Source organism: Salmo salar, chromosome 04 (assembly GCF_965601325.2).
Source record: "Salmo salar chromosome 04, fSalSal1, whole genome shotgun sequence".
In the NCBI taxonomy this organism is placed as follows: Eukaryota; Metazoa; Chordata; class Actinopteri; order Salmoniformes; family Salmonidae; genus Salmo; species Salmo salar.
Genome location: NC_138294.1, coordinates 16,190,225 through 16,213,765, shown reverse-complemented (window position 1 = coordinate 16,213,765; position 23,541 = coordinate 16,190,225). Strand labels below are relative to the sequence as shown.

The following is a 23,541-nucleotide window of genomic DNA, read 5'->3' as shown; positions in this document are numbered from 1 at the left end:
TATTATCAAACTAAGGCTGGTGGGAGTCGTATGAAGTGTTATATTATCAAACTAAGGCTGGTGGGAGTCATATCATGTAGTATATTATCAAACTAAGGCTGGTGGGAGTCATATCATGTATTATATTATCAAACTTAGGCTGGTGGGAATCATATCATGTATTATATTATCAAACTAAGGCTGGTGGGAGTCGTATGAAGTGTTATATTATCAAACTAAGGCTGGTGGGAGTCATCATGTATTATATGATCAAACTAAGGCTGGTGGGAGTCATATCATGTATTATATTATCAAACTAAGGCTGGTGGGAGTCATATCATGTATTATATTATCACACTAAGGCTGGTGGGAGTCATATCATGTAGTATATTATCAAACTAAGGCTGGTGGGAGTCAAATCATGTATTATATTATCACTAAGGCTGGTGGGAGTCATATCATGTATTATATTGTCAAACTAAGGCTGGTGGGAGTCATATCATGTAGTATATTATCAAACTAAGGCTGGTGGGAGTCAAATCATGTATTATATTATCAAACTAAGGCTGGTGGGAGTCATATCATGTAGTATATTATCACTTCAGTTGAATCTCATGAATACTGATGAGCACTGTGGGAAACAAACATGCTTAGATTAGACAGTTAGGCTGGTGGAAGTCACGTGGTGATCAGTGTGGTGTTGATTTGACAGTTTCTTCTCCACTGTGGTTAACAGTTTAAAAACATGTATCACTATAATAAGTCACACAGATGCTGGACAGTCCAGAGAGGACATATAGGTACAGACGTACATTAGAGATGAGATAAGTAGAATTTACTGTATTTGACCACAAGTGTTTAAAGATGTCAGAGGGAGTCTATGAAAACTCAGATGGATTTGAAGACGATGAGCCTGATGCAATGAAGAACACAGACATTGACGGCCATTTATATGCCAACGTAAGAGCCTTACAACTCAGTCCACGAGTTGTTGCTTCAGGTGAGATTGCACAAACACACACATTAAACAGGTGAGATTACCCTGCAGTACCATACCTTTATTTGTCTCAATCCTGGATGATACAGTAAAACACATGACCACAGATCTTACTTTAATAATGTGTTATTCAGTACATGTTCAGTGGTGGAAGAGACCCTCTGGAGTTGCTGCAGTGTGTCTGGGGCTGCTGTGTGTTCTCCTACTGGCTGGGATCATAGGCCTGTCTGTCTACTGTAAGTTTAGTATGTTGTCACTGAAACTTATGTAGCCTACTTAATCATACTTAATCATCAATGGTGTGGTAGTTACATGTTTGATTAACTTTTCCCTTTTACAGATGGAGTCATTGGTCATCACAACTCAACAGAGAGAGACCAGCTACTGGCCAGTTACAGCAATCTGACTAAAGAGAGAGACCAGCTACAGACCAGTTACAACACCCTGACTAAAGAGAGAGACCAGCTACAGACTGAGAGAGATGTTCTTAGTGGGAGGTTTACCAATCTCAGTGAGTAAACCTACAGTAACACATTTTCATTAATCCAACACACCTTATCGTGTGTCTGTATTCTTTCATTAAGTATCCAGTGTGATAAGTTGAAGGAAATTCATGTTTTCATCTTGTAGAACAAACCTGTTCTGAAGGCTGGCAGAAGTTTGAATCCAGTTGGTACTTCCTGTCTACTGAGACTAAAACCTGGAAGAAGAGCAGAGAGGACTGTCTGGAGAGAGGAGCAGACCTGGTGATCATAAACAGCGATAAGGAACAGGTGAGAGAGAGAGACAGAGAGAGAGAGAGAAGGAGAGAGAGAGAGAGAGAAGATATGGGTGTGCAATTAGTATACGTATATATATATTTATCTTTTTCAACAACAGGAGTTTCTCTTCAACCTCAACAAGGGAGTCTGGATTGGTCTGACTGACTCTGTTACTGAGGGGACCTTGATATGGGTGGATGGCACCCCACTGACCAACCCAAGGTAATATACTACTGCTCTAATAACACTGGCCACAGTGTAAGAGATGATAACTACTCTGACAATAAGGCTACAATGTTCAGTTCATTCAACCTTTATCTGTACAGGTTATTGTCATTGATGGTGGCATGTCTGTACATTAAGCTGAAACATGTCTGTACATTATTTAGGATTGTGATGTTCTAACTGTGATGTCTGACTGTTTTTAACCCTGTAGGTACTGGTATTAACCATGATATCTGACTGTTTTAACCCTGTAGGTACTAGTATTAACCATGATATCTGACTGTTTTTAACCCTGTAGGTACTGGTATTAACCATGATATCTGACTGTTTTAACCTGTAGGTACTGGTATTAACCATGATATCTGACTGTTTTTAACCCTGTAGGTACTGGTATTAACCATGATATCTGACTGTTTTTAACCCTGTAGGTACTGGTATTAACCATGATATTTGACTGTTTTTAACCCTGTAGGTACTGGTATTAACCATGATATTTGACTGTTGTTAACCCTGTAGGTACTGGTATTAACCATGATATCTGACTGTTTTTAACCCTGTAGTTACTGGTATTAACCATGATATTTGACTGTTTTTAACCCTGTAGGTACTGGTATTAACCATGATATCTGACTGTTTTTAACCCTGTAGGTACTGGTATTAACCATGATATTTGACTGTTGTTAACCCTGTAGGTACTGGTATTAACCATGACATCTGACTGTTTTTAACCCTGTAGGTACTGGCATAAACCACAGCCTGATAATGGTGCTGGCAGACTAGACTATGGTGAGGAGGACTGTGTTGAGATACGTAAAGATCAGCGTCCTCTGGAGGCATGGAATGACTTGTCATGTGACAGGAAAATCTACTGGGTTTGTGAGAAAGTGGTTTAACATCACCATGACAACATATTGTAACACATACAGCAGCACACAGTGCACACTCCTTCATTCTCTCTCTCTCTCTGTCTATCTCTCTCTCACTCTCTCTCTCACAGACATTCTCTCTCTGTCTCAAACCCACACACACAACCTCTCACACACATGCACACACACTGCATGCACACATGCATGCAAACATATATACTGTTGTGTTTGTTTGTAGTGTTATATTAATAAAAGTCCTACTTTTGACTGTATCACCAATCAATGAGTGTAGTAGAGATATCAAAGGATGTTACTTAATAATATTTAACAGTCAGTCGTTGTTGTCAATTTACAGATAAGCACAATATCAAATGCTCATATTTGACTGTTGTTCTCCTATATGGGTCCCAAAAGAGGGAAGTGTAGTGGATATTTTCAGTGGTTCAACCAGCTGTCACTCAAAAACTCCTCAACCAATCAGGTTCATTAAGAGAGAGGGCAGCAGGTAGCCTAGCGGTTAAGATCGTTGGGCCAGGAACCAAAGGGTTGTTGGTTCGATTTCCTGAGACGACTATTTGAAAAATCTGTTGATGTGCCCTTGAGCAAGGCACTTAACCCTAATGGCTCCTGTAAGTTGCTCTTAATAAGAGTGTCTGCTAAATGACTAAACTGTAAATGTAGAGGAGAGCCCTGGTGGTTTCTGTTGTCATCTCATCCTCACTGGTTAAGACTACCCACCCTCAATATCCATTTAGAGCAGTTTGTAGTGTCACATCTATTGTATGGACATTATAATGACCCATGTTTGTAGTCTTGGACCTCCTGAACATGTTGATGTATATTTGGGAGTAAACAGAGGGTCCAGATCAGCAGAAAGGTGAAAGGAAGGGGGAGTTCTGGAAACTCCCTGAATTATCTTGGGGCTGTTACATATAATATTTAATATATGTTAACAGCTAGGCTTTGTTCTCCACTTCCCCTCTATGATCTATATCTTCCTGGTATGATAGTGGCCTGTCCATCATCACAAATAGCAAGTCCCATTCCCTGGGCAAGAGGACTGTGTTGAGAAATACTCTGGACAAGATGACCATGTAGAGACATGGAATGATTTATAATGTGCTGCAGAAAATGGTTTAACAATAACTACTGTAACAATCTCTCACACGCACACATACACCACACACACACACACACACACACACACCACACACACACACACACACACACACACACACACACCACACACACACACACACACACACACACGTAAGTAAACGTGTCCTATTTTTTGTATTAGCATAGCCACAACTACCGTGTCATCATGTTGATACGTCCCTAGAGTTAACACCTACAGCAGTCCCACAGACAGAGACACACAGATGACTCAGAGACAGAGATATCACTAGAAGCAGTCTTAACATATAGAGGGCTGGCAGCTGACGTACGACGCCTCCTGGTGGCCATGTTGGAAGACCACCACATTAATTCTAGAAGCAGAGAGTTAATGTACAGTACACCTACATAGAAAGAAAGACCCAGGTATTGTTAAAGATGTGTCATGAATGGCCTGTTCGGGTCAGGTTACCGTGGACCACACTCCTACAGAGACATCTCTCACACCCGCCAGAGGGGGAGAGATGGAGAGGTATGGAGGTGGGGGTTTTATGACACCTCCCGCACATTGTAAATCTTAAGGCAGCAGAGAAAATCCCTTTGTCCTCTCAGGATGGAGGAATGGAATGTATGATGGGCCTATGGAGAACCTACCTCAGAACAGTAACATGCAATAAATGGACTTTGGGACAATATGTTTCAGACAAAATGGTGGTAATGATGATAGACTGACTATGAAAATCAATGTCGTTTTTGTTATGCTATTAAAAGTTAAATGACGACATTAAAATGAAAACACTGTAACTTGAAGAGTTTTCACAATATGTACCTGATATTTGCATACTGTACGTTGTGTGGAAAAATGCTAGATCAAATGGAATGTTTTTGTAAAGTTCAAATGTAAAGTTAGTTGTCTAAATTGGATATGTGTAAAATCCAGACCTTGCCTCGTAACTAGTTACGCCCAGAGAACTTGACAAAAAGACGGAAACGCCCATTTCTGACCCGAAGGTATAAAACATGTAAGTTAAGAATTAACATAACAGACTACGTGACCATGCGCTGCAGCCAAGGTTCAATTTGTTGTAACCCCACAAAGCAACACGAGGTTGAAGAAGACAAAGGAACCTTTTAACAAATCTATGCTACGGATGAGTACCTGTGTCTTGAATTCAAGCAAGACCACCTGATTACCACTCTCCAAGGAATCGTGTGTCTACACTGCTTTCATTCCTACGCTGGAGCCCTGAGCTGCACGGCTGACCGTACTCAGAAGACCCCCTTTCAGAACAAGGGCGAGGAAACAGACCACTAAGTGAAAGGACACTGACATCGTGTGGACAATCAGAGAGTTACACCCGGTAACCAAAGAAGTGCTGCCATCAGAGAAGATGGAAGTCGGTCCACCAGGAGATCCCCCATCGGAGACCTCTGACACGTAATTACATCATTATATTCTGACCCATAAGAGAGGCAGTTCGGGGCAAGGTTAGGTTTAAACTAAGCATAGTTTACACTTGTACCCAAGTGTGCTTTTCTCTCATGCTCTCTCACTTTCTCTCTCTTTCTAAATTCCCATTTTGTGTAACACGTGTCATATTGTGTTGGCCCGCTAGGGACATGTTTCATTGTACTAAGTTCTAATCAATAGCCTAGACTGTGTGTTTGTGAATGTGTATCTTATATTATCATTTTAGCTTGTTAGTAAATAAATAATCAACTCAATTGGTGCGGTACGGACTTATTTATTGGGACTGGGGTTTGTGCAGATTCCCGGATTATGCGACGTTCAGGATGAGACTGTAGAGGAAATTAATTAATTAGCGACTGTTGTAAAATCGATATTCTGATATTCTTTGAGTACATTTGGGAAATAGAAACTCAATAAAACCAAACTTTCCCATGGTGCCCCAGGTTACTGAGTTAATAATTACCTGATTCATTTAATCACGTAATTATAAACAGTTAATAATTCGATGAACAGCAGCCGTCACAATCAATACAACGTCATAACAGATTTCAAAGGTCATCTATGCTGAACCAGATATAAACAAGAAGGTCAAGTTTGACAGAGGTGAGATGGAGGAGAGGATTGTGGATATCTACGTCAGTGCAGACCCCCTGAGAGACGGTGAGACCAGCACCAAGAGAGAAGAGACAGTAGACACTGCTCCTAATAATGGACCAGGAGACCAGCACTCAGGTAACACACACACTCAACCCTATTAGAGGAGAATGTCCGAGGCCCCTCCCCTAGGATTGTATTCTCCAATGTGTTTTGAGAAAGAGGGGAGGAGAGAGGATGTGAGGACGAATTGAGAAAGAGCTCATAGACAAGTCTGTAATACCACTATTTCACCTCTATGGTGAGTTCATCTCTCACTAACCACTCAGGACCTTATCCAATCATGAACGAACGAACGAACGAACGAACGAGAGAGACAGAGAGAGAGAGAGAGGCCGCCATCGGCAGACCTGGCCTTCAAGAGAAGACAGACTATGTGCACACTGCCCACAAAATGAGGTGGAAACTGAGCTGCACTTCCTAACCTTCTGCCAAATGTATGACCATATTAGAGACACATATTTCCCTCAGATTACACAGACGCACAAAAAATAAACTAAAAATCATAGACTCCCATATCTATTGGGTGAAATATCACAGTGTGCCATCACAGCAGCAAGATTTGTGACAAACACCATTGTAAATACAACCCATATTTATGTTTTTATTAAATTGAACCTTTATTTAACTAGGTAAGTCAGTTAAGAACAAATTCTTATTTATAATGACAGCCTATCAGAGAAGAGTGGGTTAACTTCCTTATTCAGGGGCAGAACGACAGATCAGGGATTCGATCCAGCAACTTTTAAGGTTACTGGCCCAACGCTCTAACCACTAGGCTACCTGCCGCCCCATTTATATGTGTCTTCCCTTTTGTACTTTAACTATTTGCACATCGTTAGAACACTCTACATAGCCATAATATGACATTTGAAATGTCTATATTCCATTGAAACTTTTGTTAGTGTAACGTTTATTGTTTAATCTTTATTTCACTTTTGTTTATCTATTTCACTTGCTTTGGCAATGTTTCCCATGCCCATAAAGCCCTTTGAGATAGAGAGAGAGAGAGAGAGAGAGAGTGACAGAGGGAGAAAGAGAGAGAGAGAGATAGAGAGAGAGAGAGTGACAGAGGGAGAAAGAGAGAGCGAGAGAGAGAGAGAGAGAGTGACAGAGGGAGAAAGAGAGAGAGAGAGAGAGAGAGTGACAGAGGGAGAAAGAGAGAGGGAGAAAGAGAGAGAGAGAGAGAGAGAGAGAGTGACAGAGGGAGAAAGAGAGAGAGAGAGAGAGAGAGAGAGACAGAGAGTGACAGAGGGAGAAAGAGAAAGAGAGAGTGAGAAAGAGAGAGAAAGAGAGAGAGAGGGAGAAATAGAGGGCATTATCACAGTAGGTTGTTGTTACATCACTTTCTCACAGATCCAGTTACGATATTTGTGACAACTGTCATCATTCCATGTATGTACAGGGTCAGCTTGTCCATAGTATATCTCAACACAGTCCTCCTGCCCAGAGAACAGACTACCATTATCAGGCTGTCCTGCCCCCCAGTACCTAAACAACACAGAGAACCAGACAGTCAGACACTGTGGTACAAACATCCTCCTCAGTTATAGACAAAGTCCTATGTTTTCTCAGTTTAAAAACTTTAAAGACTTCCCTTTGGCTCTACTCTTTTGGGTCTCTCTCTCTATATATTTTCTATTGCTTCCACCTACCAAAGTTTACACCCTCTCTCTCTCTCTCTCTCTCACACCTATTTATGATCACCATGGAGTTGTTGCTTCAGGTAAGATTACACACACACACACACACACACACACACACACACACACACACACACACACACACACACACACACACACACACACACACACACTAAAATCATATAATTGTGGGACCTGTAGTTTGAAACACACAAAAAAGACTGTTGACCACATCTATAGAGAATTGAGATCTAGGATCAACTTCCCCTCCCCTATTCCTAACCTTAACCATTTAGTGTAGGAAAAACTGACCCAAGATCAGCGTCTAGGTGAAACATCCCATGACACCGTATTGTTTTTATTTTAGCTCGCTCCACAGAAGAGAGAGACCAGTTAGAGGCCTGTTACAACCCCACTGGCCTGACGCAAGACAGAGAACAGCCAGATACCAGTAGTGGTATCATTGATCTGTGTACAGACAGAGACCAGTTACTGAGGGAGAGAGACCAGTTATTGAGGGAGAGAGACCAGTTACTGAGGGAGAGAGACCAGTTACAGAGGGAGAGAGACCAGTTACAGAGGGAGAGAGACCAGTTACTGAGGGAGAGAGACCAGTTACTGAGGGAGAGAGACCAGGTACTGAGGGAGAGAGACCAGTTACTGAGGGAGAGAGACCAGTTACAGAGTGAGAGAGACCAGTTACAGAGTGAGAGAGACCAGTTACAGAGTGAGAGAGACCAGTTACAGAGTGAGAGAGACCAGTTACAGAGTGAGAGAGACCAGTTACTGTGGGAGAGAGACCAGTTACTGAGGGAGAGAGACCAGTTACAGAAAACAGAGGACAACGACCAGTTACAGGAGTGTTACATTGACCTGACCAATGAGAAGGTGGTGCTGGAGAAAAGGCTCTCTGAGTGTAGTAAGTAGTCAAGTCAGTCACTAGTACTGCGTCCCTCTTCTCTACCCTTCTTTCTCCTGAAGTGTGCACTTGCAGTGTGCACTTAAACACTGGCTGCATTGCGATCCTCCACCCTTCTTCAGAAGTGAGCATTGGATTGGTGCAAGCATGGCAGGAGGGAGTTTCCTCCATATTCCTCACTCTAGTTCATTTACATTTCTGAAGCAGATGTACAAGTGAGCAGTGTAGAGGACCGGTATTTAGCCTTTGTGTCCACCCCAGTCGTGGATTTACCAACAATACAATGTTAGAATTTGTTGTTCAATTTGCACTAGCACTACACAGCTGATTCTAATCATCAAAGCTTGATGATGAGTTGGTTATTTGAATCAGCTGTGTAGTGTAGGGCAAAAACCAAAACGTTCACTAAGGGGGTCCCAAGGACTGAGTTTGGGAAACCCTGCTTTAAGACACTGTAGCTATAGTCAGTTGAAAATGTCTGAGACCATCTAAAACAAGCCAGATATGACCAATAAGGTTTGACAGAGGTGAGATGGAGGAGAGTATTGTGGATATCTACATCAGTGCAGACACCCTGAGAGACGGTGAGACCAGCACCTCAACACATCTGCCAGCTACATGACAGTTACAACACCCTTACTGAGGAACGAGACCAACTACAGACTAGCTAAGACAACCTGACCGAAGAGAGACCAGCTACAGACCAGTTACAACACCCTGACTAAAGAGAGAGAACAGCTACAGACCAGTTACAACACCCTGTCTAAAGAGAGAGACCACCTACAGACAAGCTACAACAATTTGACTAAAGAGAGACCAGTTACAGAGGGAGAGAGATGATTTTGAAGGTTGGTACTACTTCTCGACCAAGACTAAAAACTGGAATAGAGAGCAGACAGGACTGTACCAACAGAGCCTTGAGGCCTCATGTATCAATACTACTACTACTTAACCCATCATAGTCTAAGCCCTGTTTTGTCCATAGTTTTCCACCATTTCAGTCTACTTCACTGCAGAAACGGTCAACAGATCCGGAGGAACCTTTACCATCCGAGCCACCACTGATTCACTTCTTCCTTCCCTGCCAGCATCTTCATGGTGACTGGGGGCGGTGCAGCCAACGGTACGGTGAGCCTCATAGCGCCCGCTCGCACCCCGTCTGAAACAGATGTACTGTAACCCTGTCCGTTGTCAGCAAAGAAAGCGTCTTGTTTCAAAACTCTAAAATGGCCTCCTTTTTTCATATCTTCTCTCCCTCATAGCCACTGATTTGAAAAGGAATTGGTTGCTGTAAGCTACCAGTTGTTATCAGCTACATCAGTTACCTGACTAAGCTCTCTTTTTCTCTATCTATACCCTCTCCCTCTTCCCCCCTTCTCCTTCCCTCCCTTCCTCCTTCTAGGTGACAGAGTTTACTGCTCCCCGGTGCGGGCTTCCAGGCGTCTCCTCCAAGGGACCAGCGGTCCGGTCTGTTGCTCCTACAGTTTGGTTTCGGTACTGCAGTTTAAGACGCTCGACCCAGAAATAAATTTTCTTACACGGCCACATAGGAATGTCAGATTAGAAAATTCCTAATAAGTAACTTTAGTCATCACCTTTGTGCACAAAACATCCATTGAATTATTCAAATAATTGTCACTGAAGTTGATTTTTTTAAGAACATTATATATTCATCCAATGTCTGCCACGTTTTTGGATGACGTAATGATGTCGTGAAATGTGAAATGCTTGTGTTTCTAGCTCCAACAGTGCAGTATTATCTAACAATTCACAACAATACACAAATCTAAAGTAAAAGAAAGTAATTAAGAAATATATAAATATTAGGACGAGCAATGTCGGAGTGGCAATGACTAAAATACAGTAGAATAGAATACAGCATATACATATGAGATGAGTAAAGCAGTGTTCGAACATTATTAAAGTGACTAGTGTTCCATTATTAAAGTGGCCAGTGATTCCATGTCTATGTATATAGGGCAGCAGCCTCTAAGGTGCAGGGTTTAGTTGCTGGGCAGTACCAGGCTAGTGATGGCTATTTAACAGTCTGATTATCAGTCTCTCTGTCCCAGTTTTGATGCACCTGTACTGACATCGCCTTCTGGATGATAGCGGGGTGAACAGGCTGTGGATCGGGTGGTTGATGTCCTTGATGATCTTTTTGGCCTTCCTGTGACATCGGGTGATGTAGGTGTCCTGGAGGGCAGGTAGTGTACCCTGGGTAAATGCGTTGGGCAGACCGTACCACCATCTGCAGATCCTCGCGCTGCTCCCTGTACCCAGAGTGCTACCGTGCATGTGATGTTGGGCTGTGTAAACCGGATGCAACACGGATACAGACGTCCATGAATCTGCATATGCCAACGTGAACACCTTCAACAACGACATCTTGGACACAGTCTCCAGTTGTTATTGTACCTCAGTGGTCTCCTCCGACTACCTGTTAGCATGCAGCTCATCAGACTGGCAGTAGTGGAACTCGTGGTAGTGGACAGGGCGGGCAACGTGGGTCTGTGTCTGCGCTCAGTGAAGGACTCTGTGGGGGTGATTGTGAGCTCTACAGCCCAGGGCCGGATTCCCAAAAGCATCTTGAGTCTAAGTCCATCATTACAACCACAGGATCCTATTGTTCTAAGATGAACTTAGCCTTAATATGCTTTTGGGAAATTGTGCCCAGGTCTCAGTCACCAACACTACAGCTGTACCTGTAGTTAGTACTACATCCACCCAGGTCTCTGTCACCAACACTACAGCTGTACCTGTAGTTAGTACTACATCCACCCAGGTCTCTGTCACCAACACTACAGCTGTACCTGTAGTTAGTACTACATCCACCCAGGTCTCTGTCACCAACACTACAGCTGTACCTGTAGTTAGTACTACATCCACCCAGGTCTCTGTCACCAACACTACAGCTGTACCTGTAGTTAGTACTACATCCACCCAGGTCTCTGTCACCAAAACCAACACTACAGCTGTACCTGTAGTTAGTACTACATCCACCCAGGTCTCTGTCACCAACACTACAGCTGTACCTGTAGTTAGTACTACATCCACCCAGGTCTCCGTCACCAACACTAGAGTTGAACCTGTAGTTAGTACTACATCCACACAGGTCAATGTCACAACATTACAGCTGTACCTGTAGTTTGTACTACATCCACCCAGGTCTCTGTCACCAACACTACAGCTGTACCTGTAGTTAGTATTACATCCATCCAGGTCTCAGTCACCAACACTAAAGCTGTACCTGTAGTTAGTACTACATCCACCCAGGTCTCTGTCACCAACACTACAGTCGTACCTGTAGTTAGTACTACATCCACCCAGGTCTCAGTCACCAACACTACAGTTGTACCTGTAGTTAGTACTACATCCACCCAGGTCTCTGTCACCAAAACCAACACTACAGCTGTACCTGTAGTTAGTACAACATCCACCCAGGTCTCTGTCACCAACACTACAGCTGTACCTGTAGTTAGTACTACATCCACCCAGGTCTCTGTCACCAACACTACAGCTGTACCTGTAGTTAGTACTACATCCACCCAGGTCTCTGTCACCAACACTACAGCTGTACCTGTAGTTAGTACTACATCCACCCAGGTCTCTGTCACCAAAACCAACACTACAGCTGTACCTGTAGTTAGTACTACATCCACCCAGGTCTCTGTCACCAAAACCAACACTACAGCTGTACCTGTAGTTAGTACTACATCCACCCAGGTCTCTGTCACCAACACTACAGCTGTACCTGTAGTTAGTACTACATCCACCCAGGTCTCCGTCACCAACACTAGAGTTGAACCTGTAGTTAGTACTACATCCACACAGGTCTCCTTCACAACATTACAGCTGTACCTGTAGTTTGTACTACATCCACCCAGGTCTCTGTCACCAACACTACAGCTGTACCTGTAGTTATTACTAAATCCACCCAGGTCTCTGTCACCAACACTACAGCTGTACCTGTAGTTAGTACTACATCCACCCAGGTCTCCGTCACCAACACTGCAGCTGTACCTGTAGTTAGTACTACATCCACCCAGGTCTCTGTCACCAACACTACAACTGTACCTGTAGTTAGTACTCCATCCACCCAGGTCTCTGTCACCAACACTACAGCTGTACCTGTAGTTAGTACTACATCCACCCATGTCTATGTCACCAACACTACAGCTGTACCTGTAGTTAGTACTACATCCACCCAGGTCTCTGTCACCAACACTACAGCTGTACCTGTAGTTAGTACTACATCCACCCAGGTCTCTGTCACCAACACTACAGTTGTACCTGTAGTTAGTACTACATCCACCCAGGTCTCTGTCACCAAAACCAACACTACAGCTGTACCTGTAGTTAGTACTACATCCACCCAGGTCTCTGTCACCAACACTACAGCTGTACCTGTAGTTAGTACTACATCCACCCAGGTCTCTGTCACCAAAACCAACACTACAGCTGTACCTGTAGTTAGTACTACATCCACCCAGGTCTCTGTCACCAACACTACAGCTGTACCTGTAGTTAGTACTACATCCACCCAGGTCTCTGTCACTAACACTACAGCTGTACCTGTAGTTAGTACTACATCCACCCAGGTCTCTGTCACCAAAACCAACACTACAGCTGTACCTGTAGTTAGTACTACATCCACCCAGGTCTCTGTCACCAACACTACAGCTGTACCTGTAGTTAGTACTACATCCACCCAGGTCTCTGTCACCAACACAACAGCTGTACCTGTAGTTAGTACTACATCCACCCAGGTCTCTGTCACCAAAACCAACACTACAGCTGTACCTGTAGTTAGTATTACATCCATCCAGGTCTCAGTCACCAACACTACAGCTGTACCTGTAGTTAGTACTACATCCACCCAGGTCTCTGTCACCAAAACCAACACTACAGCTGTACCTGTAGTTAGTACTACATCCACCCAGGTCTCTGTCACCAACTCTACAGCTGTACCTGTAGTTAGTACTACATCCACCCAGGTCTCTGTCACCAACACTACAGCTGTACCTGTAGTTAGTACTACATCCACCCAGGTCTCTGTCACCAACACTACAGCTGTACCTGTAGTTAGTACTACATCCACCCAGGTCTCTGTCACCAACACTACAGCTGTACCTGTAGTTAGTACTACATCCACCCAGGTCTCTGTCACCAAAACCAACACTACAGCTGTACCTGTAGTTAGTACTACATCCACCCAGGTCTCTGTCACCAACACTACAGCTGTACCTGTAGTTAGTACTACATCCACCCAGGTCTCCGTCACCAACACTAGAGTTGAACCTGTAGTTAGTACTACTACATCCACACAGGTCTCTGTCACAACATTACAGCTGTACCTGTAGTTTGTACTACATCCACCCAGGTCTCTGTCACCAACACTACAGCTGTACCTGTAGTTAGTACTACATCCACCCATGTCTCTGTCACCAACACTACAGCTGTACCTGTAGTTAGTATTACATCCATCCAGGTCTCAGTCACCAACACTACAGCTGTACCTGTAGTTAGTACTACATCCACCCAGGTCTCTGTCACCAACACTACAGTCGTACCTGTAGTTAGTACTACATCCACCCAGGTCTCAGTCACCAACACTACAGTTGTACCTGTAGTTAGTACTACATCCACCCAGGTCTCTGTCACCAAAACCAACACTACAGCTGTACCTGTAGTTAGTACAACATCCACCCAGGTCTCTGTCACCAACACTACAGCTGTACCTGTAGTTAGTACTACATCCACCCAGGTCTCTGTCACCAACACTACAGCTGTACCTGTAGTTAGTACTACATCCACCCAGGTCTCTGTCACCAAAACCAACACTACAGCTGTACCTGTAGTTAGTACTACATCCACCCAGGTCTCTGTCACCAAAACCAACACTACAGTTGTACCTGTAGTTAGTACTACATCCACCCAGGTCTCTGTCACCAACACTACAGCTGTAACTGTAGTTAGTACTACATCCACACAGGTCTCCTTCACAACATTACAGCTGTACCTGTAGTTTGTACTACATCCACCCAGGTCTCTGTCACCAACACTACAGCTGTACCTGTAGTTATTACTACATCCACCCAGGTCTCAGTCACCAACACTACAGTTGTACCTGTAGTTAGTACTACATCCACCCAGGTCTCTGTCACCAAAACCAACACTACAGCTGTACCTGTAGTTAGTACAACATCCACCCAGGTCTCTGTCACCAACACTACAGCTGTACCTGTAGTTAGTACTACATCCACCCAGGTCTCTGTCACCAACACTACAGCTGTACCTGTAGTTAGTACTACATCCACCCAGGTCTCTGTCACCAAAACCAACACTACAGCTGTACCTGTAGTTAGTACTACATCCACCCAGGTCTCTGTCACCAAAACCAACACTACAGCTGTACCTGTAGTTAGTACTACATCCACCCAGGTCTCTGTCACCAACACTACAGCTGTAACTGTAGTTAGTACTACATCCACACAGGTCTCCTTCACAACATTACAGCTGTACCTGTAGTTTGTACTACATCCACCCAGGTCTCTGTCACCAACACTACAGCTGTACCTGTAGTTATTACTAAATCCACCCAGGTCTCTGTCACCAACACTACAGCTGTACCTGTAGTTAGTACTACATCCACCCAGGTCTCAGTCACCAACACTGCAGCTGTACCTGTAGTTAGTACTACATCCACCCAGGTCTCTGTCACCAACACTACAACTGTACCTGTAGTTAGTACTCCATCCACCCAGGTCTCTGTCACCAACACTACAGCTGTACCTGTAGTTAGTACTACATCCACCCATGTCTATGTCACCAACACTACAGCTGTACCTGTAGTTAGTACTACATCCACCCAGGTCTCTGTCACCAACACTACAGCTGTACCTGTAGTTAGTACTACATCCACCCAGGTCTCTGTCACCAACACTACAGTTGTACCTGTAGTTAGTACTACATCCACCCAGGTCTCAGTCACCAACACTACAGTTGTACCTGTAGTTAGTACTACATCCACCCAGGTCTCTGTCACCAAAACCAACACTACAGCTGTACCTGTAGTTAGTACTACATCCACCCAGGTCTCTGTCACCAACACTACAGCTGTACCTGTAGTTAGTACTACATCCACCCAGGTCTCTGTCACCAAAACCAACACTACAGCTGTACCTGTAGTTAGTACTACATCCACCCAGGTCTCTGTCACCAACACTACAGCTGTACCTGTAGTTAGTACTACATCCACCCAGGTCTCTGTCACTAACACTACAGCTGTACCTGTAGTTAGTACTACATCCACCCAGGTCTCTGTCACCAAAACCAACACTACAGCTGTACCTGTAGTTAGTACTACATCCACCCAGGTCTCTGTCACCAACACTACAGCTGTACCTGTAGTTAGTACTACATCCACCCAGGTCTCTGTCACCAACACAACAGCTGTACCTGTAGTTAGTACTACATCCACCCAGGTCTCTGTCACCAAAACCAACACTACAGCTGTACCTGTAGTTAGTATTACATCCATCCAGGTCTCAGTCACCAACACTACAGCTGTACCTGTAGTTAGTACTACATCCACCCAGGTCTCTGTCACCAACACTACAGCTGTACCTGTAGTTAGTACTACATCCACCCAGGTCTCAGTCACCAACACTACAGTTGTACCTGTAGTTAGTACTACATCCACCCAGGTCTCTGTCACCAAAACCAACACTACAGCTGTACCTGTAGTTAGTACTACATCCACCCAGGTCTCTGTCACCAACACTACAGCTGTACCTGTAGTTAGTACTACATCCACCCAGGTCTCTGTCACCAAAACCAACACTACAGCTGTACCTGTAGTTAGTACTACATCCACCCAGGTCTCTGTCACCAACACTACAGCTGTACCTGTAGTTAGTACTACATCCACCCAGGTCTCTGTCACCAACACTACAGCTGTACCTGTAGTTAGTACTACATCCACCCAGGTCTCTTTCACCAAAACCAACACTACAGCTGTACCTGTAGTTAGTACTACATCCACCCAGGTCTCTGTCACCAACACTACAGCTGTACCTGTAGTTAGTACTACATCCACCTCGGGCTCCGTCACCAACACTACAGTTGAACCTTTAGTTAGTACTACATCCACACAGGTCTCTGTCACAACATTACAGCTGTACCTGTAGTTTGTACTACATCCACCCAGGTCTCTGTCACCAACACTACAGCTGTACCTGTAGTTAGTACTAAATCCACCCAGGTCTCTGTCACCAACACTACAGCTGTACCTGTAGTTAGTACTACATCCACCCAGGTCTCTGTCACCAACACTACAGCTGTACCTGTAGTTAGTACTACATCCACCCAGGTCTCTGTCACCAACACTACAACTGTACCTGTAGTTAGTACTACATCCACCCAGGTTTCCGTCACCAACACTACAGCTGTAACTGTAGTTTGTACTACATCCACCCAGGTCTCTGTCACCAACACTACAGCTGTACCTGTAGTTAGTACTACGTCCACCAGAGGGTGACCTTTTACTCTGTTCCTGTATCTAAGGATCTGTGTGATGCTTTCTCTCCTCCTGTGGAATAGAGTAGAGCTATAGAGTTCTAGAATTGTTCATGTAGGTAGATGTCATGTGGAACAGTGGAATCAGTACAGAGAGAGTTGTGTCATTAGATGTAACCAGTATGTATATGTTATGTTGTACTGAAATATGAAATAATAATATGGAAATCTGAACTTTGTCATAAAATATGTGAAGTATTTTTATTCTTTTTTCTATTCTCTTAAATCTGTCAAACTGAATCTATGGAGATGTTTTCAGAACTTCTGCTTTTTCATTCTGAGTAACTCTTCACAGAAAGCACACATAGAAAGATCCCTGTGTGGCCACTGATGGCCGGTCACACTCCGGGGGGAAGTTTCCCCTAGCTACAGATCTAGGATCAGGTTTCTCTCCCCCAATCCTAACTTTAACCATTTGTTGTGGAAATGCAAAACTGACCTAAGATCAGCGTCTAGGGGCAACTTCCCCCTACACAAGCAGTTACAGAGTGAGAGCCATAAATTGCTCTCCATTTGAAGGCTGTGGGTGCTATAAACTCAGTCAGGATATATGTAGTGTATATGTCAATTATCAGAATCCCATTATATTTTAGCACATCCACAATTGGGACCCTGTGAATTCACACATACATCATATAGCATGATATAGAATCATATCAAGTAGAATATTATCACACTAAGACTGGTGGGAGTTATATCATGTATTATATTATCAAACTAAGGCTGGTGGGAGTCATATAATGTATTATATTATCAAACTAAGGCTGGTGGGAGTCATATCATGTATTATATTATCAAACTACGGCTGGTGGGAGTCATATCATGTATTATATTATCAAACTAAGACTGGTGGGAGTCATATCATGTATTATATTATCAAACTTTGGCTCGTGGGAGTCATATCATGTATTATATTATCAAACTAAGGCTGGTGGGAGTCATATCATGTATTATATTATCAAACTAAGGCTGGTGGGAGTCATGTCATGTATTATATTATCACACTAAGACAGGTGGGAGTCATATCATGTATTATATTATCAAACTAAGGCTGGTGGGAGTCATATCACGTATTATATTATCAAACTTAGGCTCGTGGGAGTCATATCATGTATTATATTATCAAACTAAGGCTGGTGGGAGTCATATCATGTATTATATTATCAATCTAAGGCTGGTGGGAGTCATATCATGTAGTATATTATCAAACTAAGACTGGTGGGAGTCATATCAGGTATTATATTATCAAACTAAGGCTGGTGGGAGTCATATCATGTATTATATTATCAAACTAAGGCAGGTGGGAGTCATATCATGTATTATATTATCAAACTAAGGCTGGTGGGAGTCACATCATGTATTATATTATCAAACTAAGGCTGGTGGGAGTCATATCATGTATTATATTATTGAACTAAGGCTGGTGGGAGTCATATCATGCATTATATTATCAAACTTAGGCTCGTGGGAGTCATGTCATGTATTATATTATCACACTAAGACAGGTGGGAGTCATATCATGTATTATATTATCAAACTAAGGCTGGTGGGAGTCATATCACGTATTATATTATCAAACTTAGGCTCGTGGGAGTCATATCATGTATTATATTATCAAACAAAGGCTGGTGAGAGTCATATCATGTATTATATTATCAAACTAAGGCTGGTGGGAGTCATATCATGTATTATATTATCAATCAAAGGCTGGTGGGAGTCATATCATGTAGTATATTATCAAACTAAGACTGGTGGGAGTCATATCATGTATTATATTATCAAACTAAGACTGGTGGGAGTCATATCATGTATTATATTATCAAACAAAGGCTGGTGGGAGTCATATCATGTATTATATTATCAAACTAAGGCTGGTGGGAGTCATATCATGTATTATATTATCAAACTAAGACTGGTGGGAGTCATATCATGTATTATATTATCAAACTTAGACTGGTGGGAGTCATATCATGTATTATATTATCACACTAAGACTGGTGGGAGTCATATCATGTATTATATTATCAAACGAAGGCTGGTGGGAGTCATATCATGTAGTATATTATCAAATTAAGACTGGTGGGAGTCATAACATGTGGTATATTATCAAACTAAGGCTGGTGGGAGTCATATCTAGTAGTATATTATCAAACTAAGGCTGGTGGGAGTCATATCATGTATTATATTATCAAACAATGGCTGGTGAGAGTCATATCATGTATAATATTATCAAACTAAGACTGGTGGGAGTCATATCATGTATTATATTATCAAACGAAGGCTGGTGGGAGTCATATCATGTAGTATATTATCAAACTAAGGCTGGTGGGAGTCATATCTAGTAGTATATTATCAAACTAAGGCTGGTGGGAGTCATATCATGTATTATATTATCAAACAAATGCTAGTGGGAGTCATATAATGTATAATATTATCACACTAAGGCTGGTGGGAGTCATATCATGTATTATATTATCAAACTATGGCTGGTGGGAGTCATAACATGTATTATATTATCAAACTAAGGCTGGTGAGAGTCATGTCATGTATTATATTATCACACTAAGACAGGTGTGAGTCATATCATGTATTATATTATCAAACTAAGACTGGTGGGAGTCATATCATGTATTATATTATCAAACTTAGACTGCTGGGAGTCATATCATGTATTATATTATCACACTAAGTCTGGTGGGAGTCATATCATGTATTATATTATCAAACGAAGGCTGTTGGGAGTCATATCATGTAGTATAATATCAAACTAAGACTGGTGGGAGTCATATCATTTAGTTTATTATCAAACTAAGGCTGGTGGGAGTGATATCTAGTAGTATATTATCAAACTAAGGCTGGTGGGAGTCATATCATGTATTATATTGTCAAACGAACGCTGGTGGGAGTCATGTCATGTAGTATATATTCAAAATAAGACTGGTGGGAGTCATATCATGTATTATATTATCAAACGAAGGCTGGTGGGAGTCATATCATGTAGTATATTATCAAACTAAGACTGGTGGGAGTCATATCATGTGGTATATTATCAAACTAAGGCTGGTGGGAGTCATATCTAGTAGTATATTATCAAACTAAGGCTGGTGGGAGTCATATCATGTATTATATTATCAAACAATGGCTGGTGAGAGTCATATCATGTATAATATTATCAAACTAAGACTGGTGGGAGTCATATCATGTATTATATTATCAAACGAAGGCTGGTGGGAGTCATATCATGTAGTATATTATCAAACTAAGGCTGGTGGGAGTCATATCTAGTAGTATATTATCAAACTAAGGCTGGTGGGAGTCATATCATGTATTATATTATCAAACAAATGCTAGTGGGAGTCATATAATGTATAATATTATCAAACTATGGCTGGTGGGAGTCATATCATGTATTATATTATCAAACTATGGCTGGTGGGAGTCATAACATGTATTATATTATCAAACTATGGCTGGTGGGAGTCATAACATGTATTATATTATCAAACTAAGGCTGGTGAGAGTCATGTCATGTATTATATTATCACACTAAGACAGGTGGGAGTCATATCATGTATTATATTATCAAACTAAGACTAGTGGGAGTCATATCTAGTAGTATATTATCAAACTAAGGCTGGTGGGAGTCATATCATGTATTATATTATCAAACAAATGCTAGTGGGAGTCATATAATGTATTATATTATCACACTAAGGCTGGTGGGAGTCATATCATGTATTATATTATCAAACTATGGCTGGTGGGAGTCATAACATGTATTATATTATCAAACTAAGACTGGTGGGAGTCATATCATGTATTATATTATCAAACTATGGCTGGTGGGAGTCATAACATGTATTATATTATCAAACTAAGGCTGGTGAGAGTCATGTCATGTATTATATTATCACACTAAGACAGGTGGGAGTCATATCATGTATTATATTATCAAACTAAGGCTGGTGGGAGTCATATCACGTATTATATTATCAAACTTTGGCTGGTGGGAGTCATATCATGTATTATATTATCAAACAAAGGCTGGTGAGAGTCATATCAAGTATTATATTATCAAACTAAGGCTGGTGGGAGTCATATCATGTATTATATTATCAATCTAAGGCTGGTGGGAGTCATATCATGTAGTATATTATCAAACTAAGACTGGTGGGAGTCATATCAGGTATTATATTATCAAACTATGGCTAGTGGGAGTCATATCATGTATTATATTATCAAACTAAGGCTGGTGGGAGTCATATCATGTATTATATTATCAAACTAAGGCTGGTGGGAGTCATGTCATGTATTATATTATCACACTAAGACAGGTGGGAGTCATATCATGTATTATATTATCAAACTAAGGCTGGTGGGAGTCATATCACGTATTATATTATCAAACTTAGGCTCGTGGGAGTCATATCATGTATTATAATATCACACTAAGTCTGGTGGGAGTCATATCATGTATTATATTATCAAACGAAGGCTGGTGGGAGTCATATAATGTAGTATAATATCAAACTAAGACTGGTGGGAGTCATATCATTTAGTTTATTATCAAACTAAGGCTGGTGGGAGTCATATCGAGTAGTATATTATCAAACTAAGGCTGGTGGGAGTCATATCATGTATTATATTATCAAACGAACGCTGGTGGGAGTCATGTCATGTAGTATATATTCAAATTAAGACTGGTGGGAGTCATATCATGTGTTATATTATCAAACTAACGCTGGTGGGAGTCATATCTAGTATTATATTATCAAACTAAGGCTGGTGGGAGTCACATCATGTATTATATTATCAAACTAAGGCTGGTGGGAGTCATATCATGTATTATATTATCAAACTAAGGCTGGTGGGAGTCATATCACGTATTATATTATCAAACTTAAGCTCGTGGGAGTCATATCATGTATTATATTATCAAACAAAGGCTGGTGAGAGTCATATCATGTATTATATTATCAAACTAAGGCTGGTGTGAGTCACATCATGTATTATATTATCAAACGAACGCTGGTGGGAGTCATGTCATGTAGTATATATTCAAAATAAGACTGGTGGGAGTCATATCATGTATTATATTATCAAACGAAGGCTGGTGGGAGTCATATCATGTAGTATATTATCAAACTAAGACTGGTGGGAGTCATATCATGTGGTATATTATCAAACTAAGGCTGGTGGGAGTCATATCTAGTAGTATATTATCAAACTAAGGCTGGTGGGAGTCATATCATGTATTATATTATCAAACAATGGCTGGTGAGAGTCATATCATGTATAATATTATCAAACTAAGACTGGTGGGAGTCATATCATGTATTATATTATCAAACGAAGGCTGGTGGGAGTCATATCATGTAGTATATTATCAAACTAAGGCTGGTGGGAGTCATATCTAGTAGTATATTATCAAACTAAGGCTGGTGGGAGTCATATCATGTATTATATTATCAAACAAATGCTAGTGGGAGTCATATAATGTATAATATTATCACACTAAGGCTGGTGGGAGTCATATCATGTATTATATTATCAAACTATGGCTGGTGGGAGTCATAACATGTATTATATTATCAAACTAAGGCTGGTGAGAGTCATGTCATGTATTATATTATCACACTAAGACAGGTGGGAGTCATATCATGTATTATATTATCAAACTAAGGCTGGTGGGAGTCATATCTAGTAGTATATTATCAAACTAAGGCTGGTGGGAGTCATATCATATATTATCAAACAAATGCTAGTGGGAGTCATATAATGTATTATATTATCACACTAAGGCTGGTGGGAGTCATATCATGTATTATATTATCAAACTATGGCTGGTGGGAGTCATAACATGTATTATATTATCAAACTAAGACTGGTGGGAGTCATATCATGTATTATATTATCAAACTATGGCTGGTGGGAGTCATAACATGTATTATATTATCAAACTAAGGCTGGTGAGAGTCATGTCATGTATTATATTATCACACTAAGACAGGTGGGAGTCATATCATGTATTATATTATCAAACTAAGGCTGGTGGGAGTCATATCACGTATTATATTATCAAACTTTGGCTGGTGGGAGTCATATCATGTATTATATTATCAAACAAAGGCTGGTGAGAGTCATATCAAGTATTATATTATCAAACTAAGGCTGGTGGGAGTCATATCATGTATTATATTATCAATCTAAGGCTGGTGGGAGTCATATCATGTAGTATATTATCAAACTAAGACTGGTGGGAGTCATATCAGGTATTATATTATCAAACTATGGCTGGTGGGAGTCATATCATGTATTATATTATCAAAC

At 41.6% G+C, this 23,541-nt stretch overlaps 1 protein-coding gene across 1 annotated transcript; it reads left to right on the top strand.

Annotated features, from left to right (window-relative positions):
- Positions 1–717: 717 nt before the first annotated feature.
- On the top strand, positions 718–3,100 carry LOC106602257 (uncharacterized). The gene is made up of 6 exons (XM_014194779.3): positions 718–979; positions 1,111–1,212; positions 1,317–1,487; positions 1,607–1,749; positions 1,856–1,959; positions 2,699–3,100. Exons 1-6 carry the CDS (start codon positions 844–846, stop codon positions 2,853–2,855), a joined length of 813 nt encoding a protein of 270 aa, XP_014050254.1. The 5' UTR covers positions 718–843; the 3' UTR covers positions 2,856–3,100.
- Positions 3,101–23,541: the final 20,441 nt, after the last annotated feature.

Excerpts from the sequence above, each read along its gene's own strand:
- LOC106602257 (XM_014194779.3), top strand. The coding sequence starts at position 844 with ATGTCAGAGGGAGTCTATGAAAACTCAGATGGATTTGAAGACGATGAG. Across the intron at positions 1,750-1,855 it reads TAAACAGCGATAAGGAACAG|GAGTTTCTCTTCAACCTCAA; the intron begins GTGAGAGAGAGA and ends TTTCAACAACAG. Across the intron at positions 1,960-2,698 it reads ACCCCACTGACCAACCCAAG|GTACTGGCATAAACCACAGC; the intron begins GTAATATACTAC and ends TTAACCCTGTAG.